The sequence below is a fragment of the Danio aesculapii genome, chromosome 9 (genome assembly GCF_903798145.1).
Source record: "Danio aesculapii chromosome 9, fDanAes4.1, whole genome shotgun sequence".
In the NCBI taxonomy this organism is placed as follows: domain Eukaryota; kingdom Metazoa; phylum Chordata; class Actinopteri; order Cypriniformes; family Danionidae; genus Danio; species Danio aesculapii.
This window is the reverse complement of record NC_079443.1, coordinates 16099816-16121502: the sequence shown is the minus strand read 5'-3', so window position 1 is coordinate 16121502 and position 21687 is coordinate 16099816. Positions and strand designations below refer to the sequence as shown.

Sequence of the window (21687 nt, the reverse complement as noted above, 5' to 3'; positions counted from 1 at the left end):
TGTATGGTTCAGTGGGTGTACGGAACATGATTCATTCCCAAGAGTTTGACTGCAGGTTATCATAGAAAGTTTTGGCACGTGACGTGTGTTATTTTTTAAAATATTTTTTTACCAATTAAATATTGCAGCCTTGTTATGTTGTGCAAAATGAAGGTAACATAGGTAAAGGGTTGCTTCGGCGAGCAAGTTTTTGCAATGTTGCCATGTAAACCATGACCAAAATTGAAAATTTCAGAAAAAAACTGGAAATCATATCATAATTTACTCACCGTTCACTGGTTCCTAACCTGTTTATATGGAAATAATGCTAAAAAGGGCATTGACTCCCTTATGAGATGTCTAATTGAGGAAAAGACCTGGCTGTTGACAATTTTTTTTTTAATTTCAATGAGGAGAAAATTGAGCTGGTCTGGTTTGAGGATCCTGCCCCTCTGGATTTATTTTGGTGAGCTATCAACTTATCAAATACCTGTTGTTAGAAACCTAGGGTTTCAGTTCGAAGGTGATCTGAAATGAAAAAAACAAGTAAATTCAGTTGAGGCTGCACGGTGGCGCAGTGGGTAGCATGTCCGCCTCATAGCAAGAAAGTCACTGGTTTGAGCCTCGGTTGGTGTTTCCGTGTGGAGTTTGCATGTTCTCCCCGTGTTCACGTGGGTTTCCTCTGGATGCTCCGGTTTCCCTAACAAGTCCAAAGACATGCAGTATAGGTGAATTGGGTAAGCTAAAGTGTCCATAGTGTATGTGTGTGAATGTTTCCCAGTGATGGGTTGCAGGTGGAAGGGCATCTGCTGCATAAAACATAAGCTGGATAAGTTGGTGGTTCATTCCAGAGTTCACACTTGATGATGATTATACAGCTTGTTTGGCATGCTGTCCTGGGAGAGAGCCCTGAGCTCATAAGAACCTCAAGCACGGGGCTCCCTCCTGTTGCAAGGTGAGAGGGGAGTTTGAGCTCAGGTAGATCTTGAGAAATCCCGTCATGGTGACTGAAGAGCAGATAGTAGTTGCTCTTTAAAGAGATAAGTACTTGGTAGGAGCATGTCTATGGTGTTGATTTGGATTCGTCAATAAACTTAGGTTGCATGTTTTTGGATGGTGGGAGGAAAACGGGGGACCTAGGGGAAACCCACGTGAGCACAGGAAGAACATGCGAACTCCGCACAGCTGGTCAGGTAAAGACCACGTCAGCTGGTTTGGTAAAGACTGGAACCAGAGATGTTCTTGCTGTGAGGCAACAGTGCTAAGCACTGGGCCACTGTGCTACCCATCTAGGAAGGAGGAGGAGTAGGGGTGGAAGGGGGAATTCTTTATAATGAAGATAGCTGTGATACGTAACCTAGGGTATTTATAGAAGCTTAGAAATCATCTGATTGGTGCATTGTAAATTGGATAATGCGGGTCCAGCCGAAAGCAATCATAAACACGTGATCCTCTCAAAATTAGTTTATGAATAAACTTCACAAAGGGACTAAGCCGAAAATGAATGAATGAATGAATTCAGTAGTTAAATGCCATTTTTTCCATTTACGACTTCTACGGCAAAAGTGAAGTAATTTCTCTTTTTTAATGACCTTGACAAGGTGATCCATGCTTTTATTTTGGAAAGACTTGACTATTGCAAATCTTTATATGTGGGTATTAATCAAAATGCCCTGAATAGATTGCAATTAGTCAAAAATGCGGCTGCGATACTTCTGACAAGGACTCGCAAAGTACTGTATATGAACACATATCCCTATTTCTTTCTTCTCTAGGCTGGCTGCCTGTTAGGTCACGGATTGATTGTAAACTATTAATTTTTGTGATGCAAGACTTATTTTAATTAGCATTGATTGTGTTCAGCACTTTGGGTAATGTTGTGTTGTAAAAAATGTGCTATATAAATAAACTACCAAACTAAACTAACTAACTACCTGTTTGACCTTCTTTCTTCTGTTGAAAATAAAATAAGATTTTTTGAAGAATGATGGAAACCTGTAACCATTGACTTCCATAGTATTTATTTATTTTTTTTATGATGGAAGTCAATGGTTACAGACTTTAGCTTTCTTGAAAATATATATTTTTTGTATTGTAGAGACTAAAGAAATGCATAGCGAGTAAACAGTGAGTACATTTTTGGCTTAACTGTTCCTTTAATGCAACACTGCAAAAGGTGTATCTGGACTGTATTGGACACAGTTCAACTGATAATAAACATTCATGATTTCATTACCTTTGACTTGTTCCAAAACAACTGTAGTCTTTTGTTCTGTCAAACACAAAAGAGGATATATTGATGAATGTTGGTATATAAAATTGGATTAATATTTGTTTTCCAGCTTTTTTTTTCAGCTTCGACTTGTGAAGTTTATTTATAAACTAATTTCGAGAGGATCACGTGCTTATGAATGTTCTCAGTTGTTCCCACATCAGTTCATGACTGATTCTCCAATTAGATGATTCCTAACTCACTATAAATAACCAGAGTATTCTTATCTCAATATCTTCGTCTTGAAACCCCCCTCCCCTCTACCCCTACTCCCCCTCCATTCCAGACGGGCGAGACAGCAACCCAGCAATTAGCACTGTTGCCCCACAGCAAGAATGCCTCTGGTTAAAGTCCCTACTCAACCAGATGACATTTCTGTGCAGAGTTTGCTCATTCTCCCCATGCTCGCGTGGGTTTTCTCTGGGTTCTCCGGTTTTCTCTCACAGTCCAAAAACACGCAACCTAAGTAAATTGAACACACAACATTGATACCATATCCAAGCTCTTAGCGAGTACACCTCTTCTCAGTCATCCATATCCGGCATTTAGCTAGAAATATGCCAGGTGAAGTTCATCGAGATCTACCTGAGCTCAAACTCCCTTCTCACCCTGCAAACGGGAGGGACCCCCGGGCTTGAGGATCTCATAAGCTCAGGGCTCTCTCCCGGGACAGCATGCCAAACAAGCTTTATTGTAAGCCATCAGCTAAGTGTGAACTCTTGAATTAAAAATAATCAACCTATTATATCTAGAAAAAAAATGGAAAAAAACAATTCATGCTTTCATTACTTATATGTTGGACTATTATAACTCAATGTATTTTGGGATTAGTCAGACAACTCAATTCTGTTTTCAGTTAGTTTAAAATTCTGCTACAAGGCTTTTAACCGGTACCAAAAAACATGACCACATCACACCAGTCTTGCGCTCTTTGCACTGGTTGCCTGTGCACTATCATGTGAATTTTAAAATTCTTCTCTTGGTTTTTAAATCAATAAATGGCTTGGCACCTTCTTATCTGTCAGACCGGATGATAAAACATCAACTGTGTTTCCCAAACAACGACGTAACTTGTGGCTGAACTATCATAGTATGATGCATCGTTTGGAAAAAGAACGATGTAATGACGATGTAGTTTCCCAAAACCCGTTGTTTCTCTGTCGCAGATCGCTAGAACCAGGTTAGTTATAACGTAAAACCTCCATAATGATGCTCTAAATGGGGTGTTAATAACTTCTTTACAGAAGAACCCCATAATTTCTTTGTATAAATTATATTGTTTTACACACACACACACACATTTAAAAAAAAAAATCCAATATTAGTTTTGGTAAAAACATGCACTCGTTTTCCATTTCAATTGAAATATATGTAAATGACACATACTGTATAGGACCTGTGTTTACTTTACAAATATTATTAAGAACATTACATAATCTATTCTAAAACATAAAATCACTTACAAAAGCTAACACGTATTCTAATACCATATATAAATCATATAAATAAAAAATTACTAAATTACATTTTATATTAATTATTTATTAGGAAATACTTTAATAATAATATTAATAATGATGATGATGATGATGATGATTATTAGTATTATTAGTAGTAGTAGTAGTAGGAGAAGGATATCATTTATTTATTATTTATTTTTTTATATGACACATGCAAACCACTGCAGAAATGTTCTAACCAACAACCCCTTGTCATATACTGTACAGATACTTAATAAATAACCTACTATAAATTAAAAGCATTAACATGTGCTATGTGTTTTGATTTCACAAGCTTTGGAGATGTAACATAAATTCCACTTTTAAATAATAGGTCACCTATGGCTTTTGTCATGAGCCACAGCTGTGTTCAAAATGACATCAATAATTTCAAAGTACACTGTGAAGGGAGCACAATTGTAAGCATGAAGATCGCTAAAACTGAACTGTAACAATACTTTGAAAGCAAATTACACCTAATAGAGAACTTTAATGCTTTTATTTTTAATAATTCCAAGTTTAAATGTTAGAATGTTCTAAATGAAGATGGCATAGGGGGCATAAGTGGGAATAGAACACAGCCAGGAACTATGTTTCTAACTACAGCTCCAGAGGTGTAGTTGCAAGTATACAAGTTTGCGACGCAGTTTGCGAATGTTCATTGGAACAATGGATTTGGGAAACACCAAATCAATTAACTATTGTAACGATGGAACTTGCGACCTTAGTAGGCTAACGATGGTTTTCGGAAACGCACCCCTGGTCCGACTCTTCAGTCATCAAACCAGAAATTACTCTGCATCCCAAAGTCCCTAAGGTGACCGTGCTAGTCCTCGATTGTGGAATGCTCTGCCCCTCTGTATTAGTTCTATATTATCTCTGTCTGTTTTTAAATCTAGGTTGAAAACTTACCTTTTTGATTTGGCATTTTCAGTGAGAATCGGGTAACACTTTATTTTGATGGTCCATTTGAGTATTAGTAGACTGTCTGCTTAATATCTGCTGATACTGCTCCTTCAACAGACATTTAACTGACTATAAGAAAATGTGTAAGTACATGTCAACTTACACTAACTCCAACCTAACAGTCTACTTATAATCTAATGAGAATTAGTTGGCATGTAGATGCAATTTAACTTAATTTTAACAAACAGACCATCAAAATAAAATGTGACCGAAACATGTTTGTTTTAGCTATGATTTTATATCTTTCTCTTTGTGATTTGTATCGTGCAGCACATTGGTCAACCTTTGGTTGTGTTTAATAGTGCTGTATAAATAAAACTGAGATTGACATTTCCTATTATGGACATCAATGGTTAGTGGTTTTCCAACATTCTTCAATATATCTTTGAAATGTTCTTTGTTTTGTTAAACACAAACAAAGTAGCTTGGAACAAGTCAAGAGTGACTAAATCATGACAGAATTTTGTGCAGTTTTAGTTTAGATTGTGCAGATGCAGGTAGCAATGTTTTAAGTTGATAAATATATAAAAAATGATCTCTTGCATTGACAGGGCAGTCTACTGAACATACTGTACATCGATGCATTCACACAAGGTTGAATATGGTGTCTACAGGCTATAATTTCTGTAGCCCCTAGGGGCTTTTGCCTGAGGCTTTGGAGATTTTAAACCTTTAGCTACCTTTATTTTTTACACATATGTTGTAATCAAATCTTTCTATTTATTTCCACACTGTGTTTAGTTCTATAAACTTTATTCTGGATGAAATCTTGTGAAATAATTAGTTCATAATTAGTTTTAACTATAAATACTAAATTGCGAAGTATTTTTTATGTAAATCTAATAATAGCAATAATGGTTTCTATAGTAACAGTTGTAGTTTTTTTTTTAGGTTCGTTTTTTATGGAATACTGACAAAACAGAAACACTCATTTATCACTTCATTGTGGATTTACAAAACTGTTACAAAAATGGCACTTTTATAGTCCAACTAACGATTTGTTTTGACTTTTATAGGGACTTTAAACTTGACAGTGTTGCTACATAATAATAATAATAATAATAATAATAATAATAATAATAATAATAATAATAATAATAATAATACATTGGATTAAAAAAATCTTGACTTCTCCATAAGGGGTGGGATTAATTTTAAGGAAAGCATTGGTAGCACTCCAAGAAATTCAACCTGACAGTATTTTGGCGACTTTAAGGATGTAAAATGAAAAAGCACTGATTTGCATGCCAGCCTCGCCTCGCTCATCACGTTCAGCTCCCAAATAAAGGCAGAAAGGCAGAAGCTAAGCTCGTGGTGGTTGTGCACTGCACGCACACTTTGTTTGCTTTGAAATGCAGGATCAAACAGGGCCATGCCGCAAAAGGTTAGGCTGTTAGAGGACAAATATACAGTATCTGTATCTCTCTCAGTCTCTCTTGCTCCCTCTCCTACACACACACTCGCGGCTCACGTTTCCGCGCTCGTGCTGCTTTGACGCCCAGATGTCTCTCCTGTGCCCGGCTCCTTACACACAGTTACACGCTGCATACTAATAAACTTCAGCCTGAACGGGATGAACGAGACATACAAATGTCGTTTCATCTCAGTCTCACGCTGATTCTGCCTCACGCAACATGTTGCGCATGTTTTTTCCTCCAGTCTTTGCGCATTTAAGGAAAATTACGCATCGCCAAAACGATGCTATTATTGAACGCCACCGCGTCTTTAAACGTCCACACTGCGTCGTTTATTTTGCTCGAGTCTGGTGGTGAACAGATTGCGTTTTGACGGGATGCTGAAGGTGAATGGAGCGAGAGGAAGGACAAGGCGGGCGACCGGCTTCTAAACGTGTACTGGAAGATGTGCGTTTATTATGAGTGATCTCTCACATTGACACGTCCAGTGAGTGCGCGCGTGTGTGAGAGTGAGTGAGTGAGTGAGAGCGGGCGCGCGCGCGTGTGTATCCATCGCCCGTAGTCTGTAGATCTGTGTTACTGCGCCAGGATGGAGATGACGCAAATGACCCAGCTCCCCAAAAAGAGTTTCAAGACGAACATGGCGGCAACTTAACACAGGACCCAAGATGATGATGATGATGATGATGATGAACAGCAGAGAAGATCGAAGGCAATCCGCCCAGATAGGGAAAGAGCAGCTCGTTCAGCGTCTCGCCTTCCCTTGAGGAGATACGGGGACACAGGCAGGAGCTTCGGGAACAGAGGAGGCATGTTGTCACACAGAAGCGCTTTTTCTCCGGGGAGCCATGCGGAATAACGGAGATATGACCGCGAGCGGCTTCATCTAGCCCAGAGAGTCGGATACAGCTGCCGAGAGCGCTGTTGAACGGAGGAATACATTTCAAATCAATGCATTTTGTGGCAGATCGAGGAGCCGTCGCGGTGGAGTCGGCCAGTGCTGCTCTTTCCTGAAATATGACCAGGGGTGCTTGGACGTGTCGGCAGCAAGATGACGGCTTAAAAATCTGCTTCGCACCCCGAGAGGACGAAAAGCCATTATTCACCGATTCGGAACGGGCCCAGAGATGGCGACTGTCCTTAGCCTCTCTTTTGTTTATCACCGTTTTGCTCTCTGATCATCTGTGGTTCTGCGCCGAGGCGAAACTGACGAGGACGCGAGACAAACGGCTGGAGCACACCAACCATATACTTTCATCCAGCCATCAGACAGAGCAGAGTCTTATTTTTATAGGCAATTCTACCAAACCTCTGTGGAGACTTGAAACTTGTCATCCTGACAGCCTCTCCAAAAACTGCTTGACTTTCGCCGAGGCGGAAGCCGTGTGCTCGGGCCTCTCCGAGTGGAACCTGAGCGATTTCTATCTTTCTTTTTGTAATTCCTACTCTCTTTTGGATTTGTTTTACGGGTTTACGAGTCCGGACAATTTGACCTGTAGCCTGGACATGGCTGATGCGTTGGGATGCAGCCAGTGCGTTCAGGCTTACCAACGCTACGACCGACGAGCTCAGGAGAAATACCGAGAGTTTGAGCTTATGGTTCAGAAATATGAAACGGATGTATATTCGGTGCGGACATGTATGGAAGAGTGCACGGTAGGCGAACGCTGCTTTTCTCTTTTGGTGTTGCTTTGTTTGCTGACGGCTTCTAACAGAAGCGCATTATGTGCGTACATTTCTTTCACGTTAAGCGCAATCAAACGCTACATGTGTACGGTCCGCTGTTTCGTTATCTGCGAGCGAGAACGCGCGCGGATACAAGGTGCGCGCGCACTTGTGGATTAACGGGAGGTGAATTTGTTTGACATCTTGAATGCATAAGTTTGGCTTAGATGGAAGGTAGTTTATAGAAACTAATTATACGGTGATTTCTCCCTCAGTTGTATATGATGCAAATACACTAAAGGATAAGCAGGGCGAGCAGAACATAACTAAAACGAAAGCTAGCTTTTAGGGGAAAAAATAAAAGCTTCATCTACCCCATGTCTAGTGACGTGATTTGATCATTTTAATTTAAGTACATACAAAAAGTCCTAAACCCCGAACTGTAGATTTTTTTGGCAGTTATTATATGTCCATGTGAAATACTACAGTAACAGCACATAGGCTATTATGTAATGACAATGGCAATACACATTACCATAATAAATACCACATGGTATTTGCATGGTAATCCTGGGTATTAAAAGAAATCATAATGCAGCTCATAGCTGTTTTTTAGGTTCCTTGCTATTTTCATGCAAATTATACAATTTCTACTTTTTCATAAAATTCTAATTGGTTAATGCAATCAACAAAAGAGCATTGCTCAAAAGTAGTTAAACCATTAAGCTTGTTGTTCCACTCTTTGTATTTTTGGGCTGATTTGTGCACATTTCATCTAGCCGGGCAAGCCTAAAACCAGATAACCATCTTAGGTTTAAGATGTGTTTATTTATTTTTCCACAGGGTCTCCTTTCATAGCAGGGAATTATTTCAGTGTGGAAGGATAACTCTGAGGGCATGTCCTCTCATTTGGAACCATCTGAGATTTATGGCTGTAGGTGTCCTACGATCTGCAGAGAGATAGAACAACACAAAGACTGTGTGGTGTGTGTGTGTGTGTGTGTGAGAGAGAGAGCAAGAGGGAGATGGCGCAGTGCTTTATGGAATTTCAATAACGTTAATAGCGCAGCAGTGTTTTTTTTTCTCTGTGTAATCCCCGGAAGTCTATTCTCTTCCAGTCATTGTTCAGGTGTTTTTCCTTCAGTCATGGCGTTGAATAACAGTGTTGTTACACATGCATGAAATAGGACTGTTGCTCTTTGCCTCTACCTTAATAGAGCAGCTGCAGCCGCCACAGCAGAGGAGAGCATGTGAAGCATGTCATTTTCAAACGATTAGCTCTATCAGGTTTGTATTTCCTGTGCTGTGGGATGAGAAAACAAGGGCAAAATGTCCTGCCAAACTGACAGCGGGACACTTTGTAAAGTACACTGCACATTACACTTTCAGTGAGTGTGCAGCAGATTGTTGCATCTCTTTCTTGCTTTTTTCCATCTATTGTCTCTCTCTCTCTCTCTCTCTCTCTCTCTCTCTCTCTCTCTCTCTCTCTCTCTCTCTCTCTCTCTCTCTCTCTCGCATGTTTTATTTATAGAATTTTTTTTCTTTTTAGTTTTGCTCAGGTTTTGCAGGCGAAAGTGGTTTGGTCTCTGTCCATGGTGCTAAAACACACTAAGTACACACTGCTCTTTTCTGAATAATAAATATAAACTCATATTTAATTCACATAATCAAGCTCAATTCCTCATTAGCAACAGTCGAAAATAAATGTGTGAATTTTTTATTTGGTTCTAGGTATCGCAAGGTGGTATAATAGTCCCTTAATAATAATTCCTTACATTTATATAGCACTTTTCTGAACACTAAAAGTGTTTAACACATTTTTCGGGGAAGTCTCCTCATCCACTGCCAGTTACAGAAATATGACACATATAATTGAAATTCTGAATAACAGAAATTATTGAATTAATAATTAATGAATTATTTAATTTGTGTTCAGGTTATTTTGGTAAATAAAAACAATCTTTTACAATCTTTGAAATTATATTAGTGTCATAAATGTTTTAAAAAATGTATTTTGCTTTTTTGCATTTGATTTTTGTTGGTACACATAACACACTAATTTACAAACAATTATAGAAAAAAAGGTGATAAAGTTGGTTAAATTAATTAATTTAGTTAAAACAAAACAAATGTTTGATAAATAGTTACTATTTTTGAGCAATTAGGAGTTAATCATTTATAGGAATTGTATTAAATTCTTTTTAGTTTGATAATATTTTCTGTTCTTTTGAGTTTTGCTCAGGTTTGCAGGCAAGAGTGCTTTGGTCTCTGTCCATGGTGCTGAAACAAGTACACACTGTTTTTTGCTGAATAATAATTATAAACTCACATTTAATTCACATAAACAAGCTCATTTTCGCATTAGCAACAGTCAAAAATAAATTTATCCTAAAACTTTATCTAATTAAGTTCTAGATATGGCAAGGTGGTATAATAATTCCTTAATAATAGTTCCTTGCATTTATTTAGCACTTTTCTGGACACTCAAAGCGCTTTACACAGGAATTTCCTCTAGAATCAAGCGGGAATCTCCTCATCCACCACCATCTACAGAAATTGAACAGATAAAACTGAAATTCTGCATAACAGAAATTAATGAATAATTAATTAATTAGTTAATTTGTGTTCATTTTGGTAAATAAAAAACAACAACTTTACAATCTTTAAAGTTATATTTGTGTCATAAATCTTCGTAAAATATATTTAGCATTTTTGCTTTATTTGAATTTTGTTGGTACACATAAGACACTTATATACAAACGGTTGAAGAGTTCAGATGCAAAAAGCTCTAACCTCCTTTGTTTATGTTCACTTTAAAGACCAGGAAAAGAACATAGTCTTTGCCATAAATGCTTATTACTAAAACTACACACAGGAGCCTGTAAAAAATGCTAATTTTGGAGGAGAATTTCAGATGACATTTAGAGGTTTTTGCATCTGAACTCATCAATTATAGAAAGAATAAAATGTAATAAAAGTTAGTTAAACTAATTTATTTAGAAAACCAAATGTTTGATAAATATTTACTATTTTTGAGCAATCATGAATTCATAATTTGTAGGAATTCTATTAAATTCCATTTAGTTTGAAGATATTTTCTTTGAAACTGTTATAACATGTCTCATTAAAGTAAACATTACTTATTTATTTCTGGATTTATTTTTTAAAAGATAGTAAATTTGTATTTGTACACCGTAAAATGCATTAAGAATTTATTTTAATTGACTAAAATAATAAAATAAAATATTTTTACAAAATAATTATGTAAAAAATACATTTAATAAAAATAAATAAATAAATAGGGCACAGACTTTAAAGGCATTATGAGGCTTAATAAAATAGTCTGTGTTGAGGATGGTAAAAATCAATAATCATTTAAAGTAATTTGCTCTATTTTAAGGAAAGCATTTTTGTTTAAGTAAACCAGGGACACAGCCAAACATTGAGTTCTTATTATAGTTAAAATGTTAAGTAAATGTGTTAAGTAGCATCATTCCTTGATATAGCAAAAAGTTGCTTTAATAATAATAATAATAATAATAATAATAATAATAATAATGATAATTAGATGATGATCCACTGACATTGTTAATCTCACTTGCTCCTATAAATCTATTATTTAACAACAAATTCTTAAATATAATATATACATTTTGCTTACTGTCATTTTTTCATCATCTTGATGCTGAAATAAGTTTTGAAGTAAAAACTCAAGCATCAGTATGGAATATGCTGCACATATCATGCCACTCACCAACTATTTACACTTCAGATGGCACACAAATCCATTGCATAATCCATATTAAGCCATAGATTGTTCAGACACTACCCAAAATTACTCCTCCGTATCCCAGTCCAAAATCCGAAGCCTGTAGAGAACCTAAGGCAGAATAGCAACTATCTGGAAGAACAAAATTTATAATCCTCCATCTGTCTGAATGTGTGTGTGCATGTGCAAGAGGGAGTTAAGGAAAGTACAAGAAAACGAGAAGAGAGATTTTGTGTTTTGTTACCTCTTCCCTAGTTTCAGCCTGCGGCTCCACCGGCCGCCCACAGCCCGTTCACTGACCATCTGATGCACACACACTGCACACTAAACTGCCAAGCTCTGATCTGATTGGCTGGTTTTGAGCAAAATCCTCTGTTCCTCTGGTTCACCTGCACAATGCCTTGTTTACAAGATACTGTAACTTATCCTACAGCAGGACTGTATATATTCTGCTTTGTTTTCATAATGTCTGTATAAAAATACATTCTTATTTATTTAGAGTAAATACATATTATGATAACAGAGTGAATTAAACCATTCAGGGGGGAAAAAAGAGGGTGTTTTAAGGAGAAGTTGTCAATTCATGATTTGGCCCACACAAAATTTGCAGAGACCTTTTGTCACGATCACCAGCAATCCAGCCTGTGCAGATCCAGTCATGCACTGCACACACACACCAGTTCCTAATCCTGGCTGATTGCTAACTTACACAGCTGAAGCTGCTCAAAGACTGATTAGTTGGACTATTTAAACAGCACACTAACACACATACTTTGCTGAGTCTTGTTATATACGTTACTCCGAACATTACGACATGTTTACCTTGCCTAGTCTTGCCTTGTACCGATCTTTGCTTTGTTTTGTTTGTTTATTCATGTCTGCTGCCTGCCTTTGACCATCCGCCTGCTTATTGACTACGATTCTGCGTTGCCTGTAGACATCTCTTTGCTCCTGTGTTGTCTGCTTCTTGCCTGACCATTCTCCACATAACAAACCTGCGTTCGGATACGTACTTCTTTTGTAGGCATCCCCTTCATATTACACCTTTAGTCTATCATTGAGTTGATTTATTACTTATGTAAATGTTTGTAAATATAGATTTGTTCAGTTTTTTATATTAATTTCAGTAATATTAATGACTAATATGTAAAGGTTTACATAACTTACTTAAAATATAGTTTAAGTAAGTAGTATAGTATAGTAAGTAATATTTTATGTTTTTAATAGATATATTATATGAAAGACTTGCTTTGTTTACCAAACAGATGGATATAATTGGATTTGATTTGTAAGCCTTAAATAAAAGTCATTGTTTATTTATTTATTTATTTATTTAATGTTTAATGATTTAGTTGTTTTTACTAAATTCTGCACAGAAATAGGATTCTTGCTCTTCCTGCAGACAATACCTGCTTTGTTTGATCACATGTTCACCTTACATGAACCTGTTTATAAAGTAATTGTTTAACTACTTAATAATAATGATTTACCCCATGATAATGTACAAAAAAAGAGCTTTTTAACTTACAGCGGGGAAATTAAGTATTGTACACGTCATGTTTTACCTGGGAATAATATTTCTAAAGGAGCTGTTGACACGCTGTGTGAAAACCCAAACAATACCAACATAAAAAAAAATAAAAATCTGAAAAATTAGTAATGCGTAATAACAATAAGATGACTCAGGGAGAAAGTGCTGAACTACTGAAACATATTTAATACTTTATATAAAAGTTTTTTTTTTTTTTGTGATGACAGCTTAAAAACACCTCTCATGTGGAGAATAAAGTCACATGCATTGCTCAGGTGTGAGTTTTTCACAGACTTCAACAGAGTGTTATGGTTCTGTGGTTCTCGTCTTATCAAATCTGATCTTTAATTTGTTTATTATATTGGAATCAAGTCAGGTGATTGGCTGGGCCCTTCTACAGCTTAATTTTCTTTCTCTGAAAGCATTTGAGAGTGTCCTTTCTGATTCTGTGATCCTGTTTTGGATCATTGTCTTGTTGAAATGTCCACTCTGGTTTCATCTTCATCATCTTGATTATGTTGATGTTGAACTGAAGCAGCTGATATTAATTTATAATGACAAAGGGCAGAGAGTTTTGTTTTCTTTGCATACAGTGTAAGGATTTCTTTGGTTGTTTCCAACATCTGGGGAAAACTTCAAGTCAATAGTACCTTTAGAAATATGTTTTCTGAGAAAAATGGTGACTTGTTCAATGCTTATTTTCCACACTGTATAAAACCAATCAAAGTTCTACAATTTATAGTTGTGTGCTTGCGTAAAATATAACGTTTTTGTTTTGTTCTGCAAACTACTGATGCAATTTCTGCTAAATTTGCAATACAAATGTCATTTATAGCTCAAAATGAGAATTAGTATAATATAAAAATACATATTTTTTATAATCAAAATAATGTTTTTTCTCCACGTTTCATTTTTAGACAGCACAATAATGTTTTAACTGTAGAAGAGTTAAGAATTGTAATATTTGCTGAAATTAACTAAATAAAATATAATATAAATATAAATAAATTATAAAAATAAAATATAAAAAACAACATATACATATATAAAAAACAACATATAAATAAATAAATAAAACATTTGATGTTGTGTTTAAATGACCCTTTTTTATGTTTTTATGTTTTATGCTTTTATCAATTTTGATGTTTTAATTTTATAGAATAAAACAAACACTGTCAGTTTACTCAAAAACACAGTAAATTTGTAAATCCAGAGAAACTGAATTTTCACGTGGGATCTTATTTATTTATTTACTTACTTTATTACTTACTTTGTTTTGCACCATTAGAGACTGTGAGCTAAGCACAAAAAAGTATTGACACTCATCTGTACTTACTTACTTACAGTACATTCTCGCTTACTTATGCATAACTGCATACAGTAGTCAACATTTAAAGTAGATCAAATCCATTCATCAAAGTGCTTTACCTATTGATCACCCATCCTTGTTTTAGAAAAATATTGAAAATTTAGTTTTTTGATCCACTTCAAATGTTGATTACTAATTACACACACATTTTGCAATAGACTTAAAAAAGTATTGTTCTAAAGATGCAACTAACAACTTTATCTGCCTTTAAATAGTAAACAGACTGTGATTGATCACTTTAAATGTCAATCAGACAGCCTGTGTAAGTGGGCAGGTTTTGGCCTGAATATGCTACAGCATGAAGTAGATCTTATGCCGTTAGTCAAACGTGTAGATAAACAAGATTGCTTCCCAGTAGTGCTTTGTGGAGACACGCTTGTTCTAGCAAGACTTTTTTGTCGGTTAGAATGATTCTGATTGACTGATGTTAATTGACAGCTGTTAGTGGAAGCGAAGGGGGCCCAGGTGTCCTCCTTTGAACATAGCCAGGGTTTTGTCAGAGAGTCAGGATCAGGTCAGATCTAGATGAGACTTGAATTTATTAACCAAGTGAAGCATGACAGTGGAAATAGAAGTTGGAAAATCAAATGTTTTAAAAAGTTGTTGAGTCTCAGATCATTCAAATATAAGATTAATTATATAATGAGTTCTTATTTGAGTATGATAAAACTCATCCTCAAATCTAGTTTAGAAAAAATCAGAAAAGATATGCAGTTGGCTGATTATGGGAGTTATTATTATTATAATTATTATTTTTTTTTTTTGGAGAAAGCATTGTTTCTTCTAGTTTTCTTTTTGCATTTTTTATTTAGTTAATTTTAAGGTCAATATTATTAGCCCCCTTAAGATCCTCCCCAATTGGCTACAGTACAGAACTAGCTAATGTAATCAACCTAGTTAAGCCTTTAAATAGCAAATTTAAGATGAATACTAGTATCCTGCAAAATAACTAGTCAAAAGAAATGAGTTAATAAATCTATTATGTTTAATAAAAAATATATATCTGTTAAACAGCACTTGTAAATGAACTATTAAAATTTCACAAGAGGCCTAATCTTTTTGACTTCAACTGTAACTATAAAACATGGGTGTTCCAGTTAGCAGCTGGAGTGCCAACAGGACTCACTAAAGGGCACTCTAGCTATATGTAGACTTCACCAAATGTTCACCACTGTGATTTGCGGACACTACAGCTGATACCAATCTGAACTCTCTAACACATATATATCTTGTATTTCTGTTATAGTGTGTGTTATTTGTTCTTGCCTGTTGTGTTTTGAATCATTCTGTCTGTTTTATTACTGGAAGTTTTTTGCCTTACGTAACATTTAGTTTAGTTCTGCAAACTACTGATGCATTTTTTTCTTCTAAATTTGCAATAAAAATGTTGTTTTGCATAACCCAATAAGACAATTATTTCAAATGTATATATATATATATATCTATATATATATATATATATATATATATATATATATATATATTTTTTTTTTTTTTTTTTTTAATTGATTATCAAAATTATTTTCCTCTCCCTATGTTTCATTTTTAGACATTTTAAACAAACAAATTAATTAATTAATTAATAAACAAACATTTGATATTGTGATTAAATATGACTAACATTAGCATGTTTCGATATTTACTGGATTATGCTTTGTGGATTACTCCTTTTGTTGCTGTTTGCTCCTGTTGACCATTGCCTGTATGGCTATCCCTTCTTCAATTTGATCTGCATTTAAAACTTCTCTTTGTTTTTCGCACAATTTATAAAAATAGCATAGAGATGGAGAGTTTTGGAACTCTACCAACAAGCATTTAACTTAATAAAATGTGTAAACAGTCAATCAAATGACAGACATAACATATAATAAACAAATTCTAAACACAGATAAGTACAATAGCTATAAGAAAAACAGTGAAACAAACATAGCTCAATATATATATATATATATATATATATATATATATATATATATATATATATATATATATATATATATATATATATATATATTCTTTTATAGTTAAACTTTGCAATAAAGGCACATTAACATTACAGGTAATTTATTATTTTTATTAATTTTTATTATAAATGTAATGTCTGGTTAACTACAAAGAGACACCCCAAATTGAGAATTATATCGTTGTTTACTCACCCTTCACTTGTTCCAATCTAGTTTTGACTGTGTCTGATGAACACATAAGAAGATATTTTGAAGAAAGCTGGAAACTCGTAACCATTGACTTCAATAGTATTTGTGGTCACAATTTATTTTGGTGGTCCGTTTGTTGAATTCAAGTTACAGTGCATGTACATGCCAACTAATTCTCATTAGATTATAAGTAGACTGTTAGGTAGGGGTTAGGGTTGCGGTTAGGGTTACGGTTAGTTTAAGTTGACATGTACTTACAAAGTTTCTTATAGTCAGTTAAATGTCTGTTGAAGGAGCAGTATCAGCAGATATTAAGCAGACCATCAAAATAAAGTGTTACTGTATTTGTTTTCCTACAATGGAAATCAGTGTTTACTGGTTTCCAGCTTTCTTCAAAATATCTTCTTTAGCGTTCAACAGAATAAAGAAGCAGGTTTGTAGTAAATAGCGAGTAATTTAAAATGTTTGTGTAAACTTTCCCTTTAACATTCCATATCATGCAATATGGCTATCACTGATGAAATAATATATTGTGCAGCTTTAATAAAAATTGTACAGTATTATGACAAGTTTATAGCTTTTACTTCTGCTTAGAAGCTTAGAAAACAAACATTTTCAGCGATCTTCCTACACAAAACTCCCTTTTACTTAAAGACCATGCATTGAAAATCATAGCACTGCTTAACAAAGAAAAAACTGTAATCAACATACTAAATATTTTAGTGATAATTGGTCCACAGAGAATGACTGGAATTGATACCTTGTTGTTTTGTGTGTGTGTCTGTGTCATTGTAAGCTGCATATGAAGCACAACTCTTCTTTTGTCCTCCTCCTTTTCATCAGCTAATCAGCGAGTGGAATGCAGACTGTAGAAAGTGTTGGAAGAATCACGTCGTCCTAATGAAATAAAAATCCGAATCTGGGGAGTTGGCAGCCTTTTAACACAATCTAAATTGCAAATCTGCTCTCGTGTTCCTGCGACCTTTGCACAAGCACTGCACTTTGTGTTTGAATTGAGGAATGTCAGCTTAATGACCCCTGCGCTTCTTGAAGTGAAATTATATTTAGGTCGAAAAACAATCATATCTTTTTATGTCTTTTTTTCTTCTCCCTGTGCTTTTTCTCTCTTTCTCTCCTTGTGTGTTTGCTCGCCTCCTCACCTTTGTGGCCTGTGCATTGTTGCACACAAGTGGGAAGATAATGACATTTTTTGGTGAGAGGCTGCCCTCTTGACAGCATGACAGTGTGACTTTGTAAGGGCGCTTTATTCACTGCCTAAGCCATGGCGACTGCAGAGGGAACAGAATCTGGCCGCCTGCGTCCTTTTTCCCCGTAGCATTAAATATGTATGGGAGTAAAGAGGCATGGACCTGCCGGATCTCTGTTTGCAAGGGAAATTAATGAGACGGAAAGACGGCGATTTCCACCGCGCCGCTCCATCTACACATCCGGCAACAGGCACTTTTGGCACTGAATATCAGAGCTGATTTAAATACAGAGGGCTGGTTTACACCTCATGGAGATCCATCATGTAAACAAGAGATTTTAAAAGTGTCAATTTTTTTGGAGCCAGCAGGTTTTCTGAATGCTGTCCTTTCTTCTACTGCAATACTTGTCAAATGATGTTGGTCATGATGCTCAATCATAGCTTAGCACTGCTTATAAATCTTTACAAACATGTTTTTAAGCCTAGTTATTATATGGCTGTCTGAAATACTTGATTTTGATTGGTCAGTCGCAATATTCCAAGTGATGTTATTCCCAGATAACAACCGCTGAATAACACAGGAATATCCAATTACTTTAGATCATCTTGACCCTATTATTTGCTTGTCTGTTTTTATCTTGACAGAATAATACATAGGTTAGTGTATGCTCCATCCAGCCATTTTTGTTTATGCCGGCTTTGCTTTTGATTAATTGATTAATAAACTATTATGGCTCAGAACAATCAATTGTCTATTTTTTATTTATTTATTTATTTTTTACATTTTGTGGCCAATAGTCAAATAATAAGCAGGGTAAATTACATCCAGGTGGTTGTTTTCACAGAATAAACCCCTCCAGTCTTATAAAACAGTTCTCCACTTTGTGCTGATAAGCCTGTTGGGCTTTATTCTGCAATATCAACCACCTGGATGTACTTTATCCCTTATGTATAGTTTAGTTTCGCATTTAGAAGCAGGGTTAGAACTGCTTTTTGCCTGTGGTTATGAAACTCTGCTTCAAAAAAGAGCTTGCACTGCTTTTGCAAAAACATATGCATTATAAAACAATAATAATTGCACAATATTAGCTGATGCAATCTCAAGTCTCCTTCAAGGTAAAGCACAAAATTGTGCGAGTAATTACAAAGGTAAACATTAGCTTATCAAAATAAGATGTAATGTAAAATCATAAACTCATCCTCATATTTGATGATAAAAGAAATGGAAAAAAATCGAATCTGAAGTTTCATATATCTTATTGGACTGAGAAAGAAATATTGACAATTAACATACTGTAGCATTTATTTACAGTACAATGGACGAAAATATTAAAAAAATTATCTTGTTCAAAAATAAGCAACCCAGGCATATTCTACAGGCCACTGTATATGCTACTTGAGGTATCAATTTCTCTTGCGAGTGCCATTCGCTCCTGCTCTTCTCGCGTAAATCCACCAGAGGCTGATGTTGACTGACTGAATGACTGACCGATCAACTGACCCACCCTCCTCCTTCCCTAAACCCAACCAATACTGTTTTCAAAAGCACCAATTGACCGATTATTTTAAAAAGTAATCCAGAAAAAGAAAAGGCCTCGCCTGATTTTTACCACGCTTTCAGATTTCAACACATTTTCAGCCTGTTATTTACTTGTTTATTTTATTTTTTTGGATTCTGTTTCTGTCTTACTCGCCTTCTGGAACCATTTCAGTATAAGTGATTCCCCTTATGTAAAAGCATGGACAGCTAGATCCTCACGATGTCAGGAGGACCATCTTAGAAATCATTTCATGGAACCTTTTTATACTGACCCAGATTACAGGCTGCTCGTAGTCATATTTATTTCTCAAAAAAAATCCAAAATGAATTTGAAATGAGTCCATTGTCATCAATTTTGAATCCAATTGCATGAAAACGAGTCTCCAAAAGCATCTTTTGATATGTTCCACAAAACAAAAAGAGGATGAAAACAAGTCTCTTTTGTAGAAAATCTTCCTTTAAGCATGAGCATTTCATGCACAATCCACATGAGAAACATCCTCTCCACAGTACAAGCATCATTACAGTGGAAATCTTTCTTAACCTCACCTACCCGCACACCAACACAACAGCCCACGCACAACCAAGAGAAAGAAACTGGCAAGTGCGAGTGTTTACTCTCCTCAGGTAGAGAATAATCTAACCGCAGGGTTCGTCCACCCGCGGAAACCAAACACATGGCCATAAACGCACAGTAACCAGACCTTTCATTTAGCCCTGTCGCAGCCAGATCAGCGGGTTCCTCCTTAATCCCTTCCAACTAGACCGGTCTCCAAATCGTTGAAATCAATGCTTCCTACTCGAGTCCTCTTTAACCTTTCCTGGAAGGGCAGATGGGCTGGCGGACGAGGCTACTTTGGCTTGGAGGCTCATATGCCACTCGGTGTCCCTGGAGTTGGCTTATCGTCCTCAGCCCTGGGGCCTTTTTGACACGGCACAGAGGCTCAGCAGAAAAGCCAGAGGACAAAGCCAAGGATCGCGCTCCTATTCTAGTGGCGACACGAGGGCCAGAGATCCACTCACGGCCCCGTAGGGCACTCGTGTGATCGTTGTTTTCCCCTGTCTGGAGCACTTGTAAAACCACAAGCAATTACTGTCAGCTCTGTGCACACATGGGCGTATTTACCGATGTGTTGTGAATTCTCATTTAGAGATGAGACAGATATGAAATGGATGATAAATGAAGTTGGATGTGGGAAGTGTCTTTCCCTGTTGGATCCCATGGTCGTAAGTGAGTTTGAAGTCATAATGTGAAGGAATTTCGGTGGTGTTTTGTAATGAGGAGACGAGTTGAAACAAACAGGAATGTGTGTGAACTGTGTGTTACTTGAATACACTGTCTCTGATGGGGAAGTTTTTTCATTATTTGTGTCACCTAGTGGAATTTGGGTTCTCTACCACTGTCGCCTTTGGCTTGTTAGTGGAGGTTTAACACTAGAACTACTGGGATGTGCAATATTGGAAAAATCTGACATTGTGATATATTGTTTTTCCTGCGATATGTTGCGTACATGTGAACTTACACTAACCCTAACCCCAATCCTAACCCCAACCAAAGAGTCTACTTATAATCTAATGAGAATTAGTTGACATGTAGATGCAATGTAACTTAAATTCAACAAACAGACAATCAAAATAAAGTGTGACCTTTTTTTGGAGAATGTAACAGTAATCAAGTAGAGAATTTGAACAACCAAACGTAAAATAACATGGTCATCATGTTAATTCAAATAATTTGTAAAATAATATTTAGGCGGTTTATTCCGCTGTGGTGACCCCAGATTATTAAAGCGATTAAGCCGAAAAGAAAATGAATAAATGAATGAATGAATGAATATTTAATAATATCATTAGCTTTTAACAAATAATCTAATCCTGTAATATTATTCAATATTGATTAGGGGTGGAAAAAAATCGATATTGCAATATATTTTTGTACTTTCTGTCGCAATAAATAATCGATACACTAACGGCCGATATCAATATTTTGTTACACAAAATTATTCATTTACCCATTGTCAGTGTCACTGTCACTAGCCAATATCTACCATTCTGTTTGCAGAGGGCGCTGTTTGAGTAAAAAGGGGTAAAGTGGTGAAAGCAGTGGCCAGTGAAGAACACAAGTTCTACCAACAAAAGAGAAGAAGCACGCTGAAAAAAAGAGTAGCGAGAAGAATGGCGAAAAATAATGAAAAACAAATCAAAGACCCACCTGCTAGTTTCCACTTTAAAGTGTGTAAACACTTCGGGTTTTACAAGACAGTCAACGGAAAGGCACTGGATAAAAACTATGCAATCTGCAAGAACTGCATTGTAAAGATA

General features: G+C 35.9%; 1 protein-coding gene across 1 annotated transcript in view; it reads left to right on the top strand.

Moving 5' to 3' along the window:
- Positions 1-6717: 6717 nt before the first annotated feature.
- Positions 6718-21687, top strand: part of LOC130235342 (NALCN channel auxiliary factor 1) — a 244846-nt gene continuing 229876 nt past the window's right edge. The window contains exon 1 of the mRNA XM_056465907.1: positions 6718-7787. Within this exon, the coding sequence (XP_056321882.1) occupies positions 7149-7787 (639 nt within the window). The 5' untranslated portion in view covers positions 6718-7148. The remainder of the gene's footprint in view (positions 7788-21687) is intronic.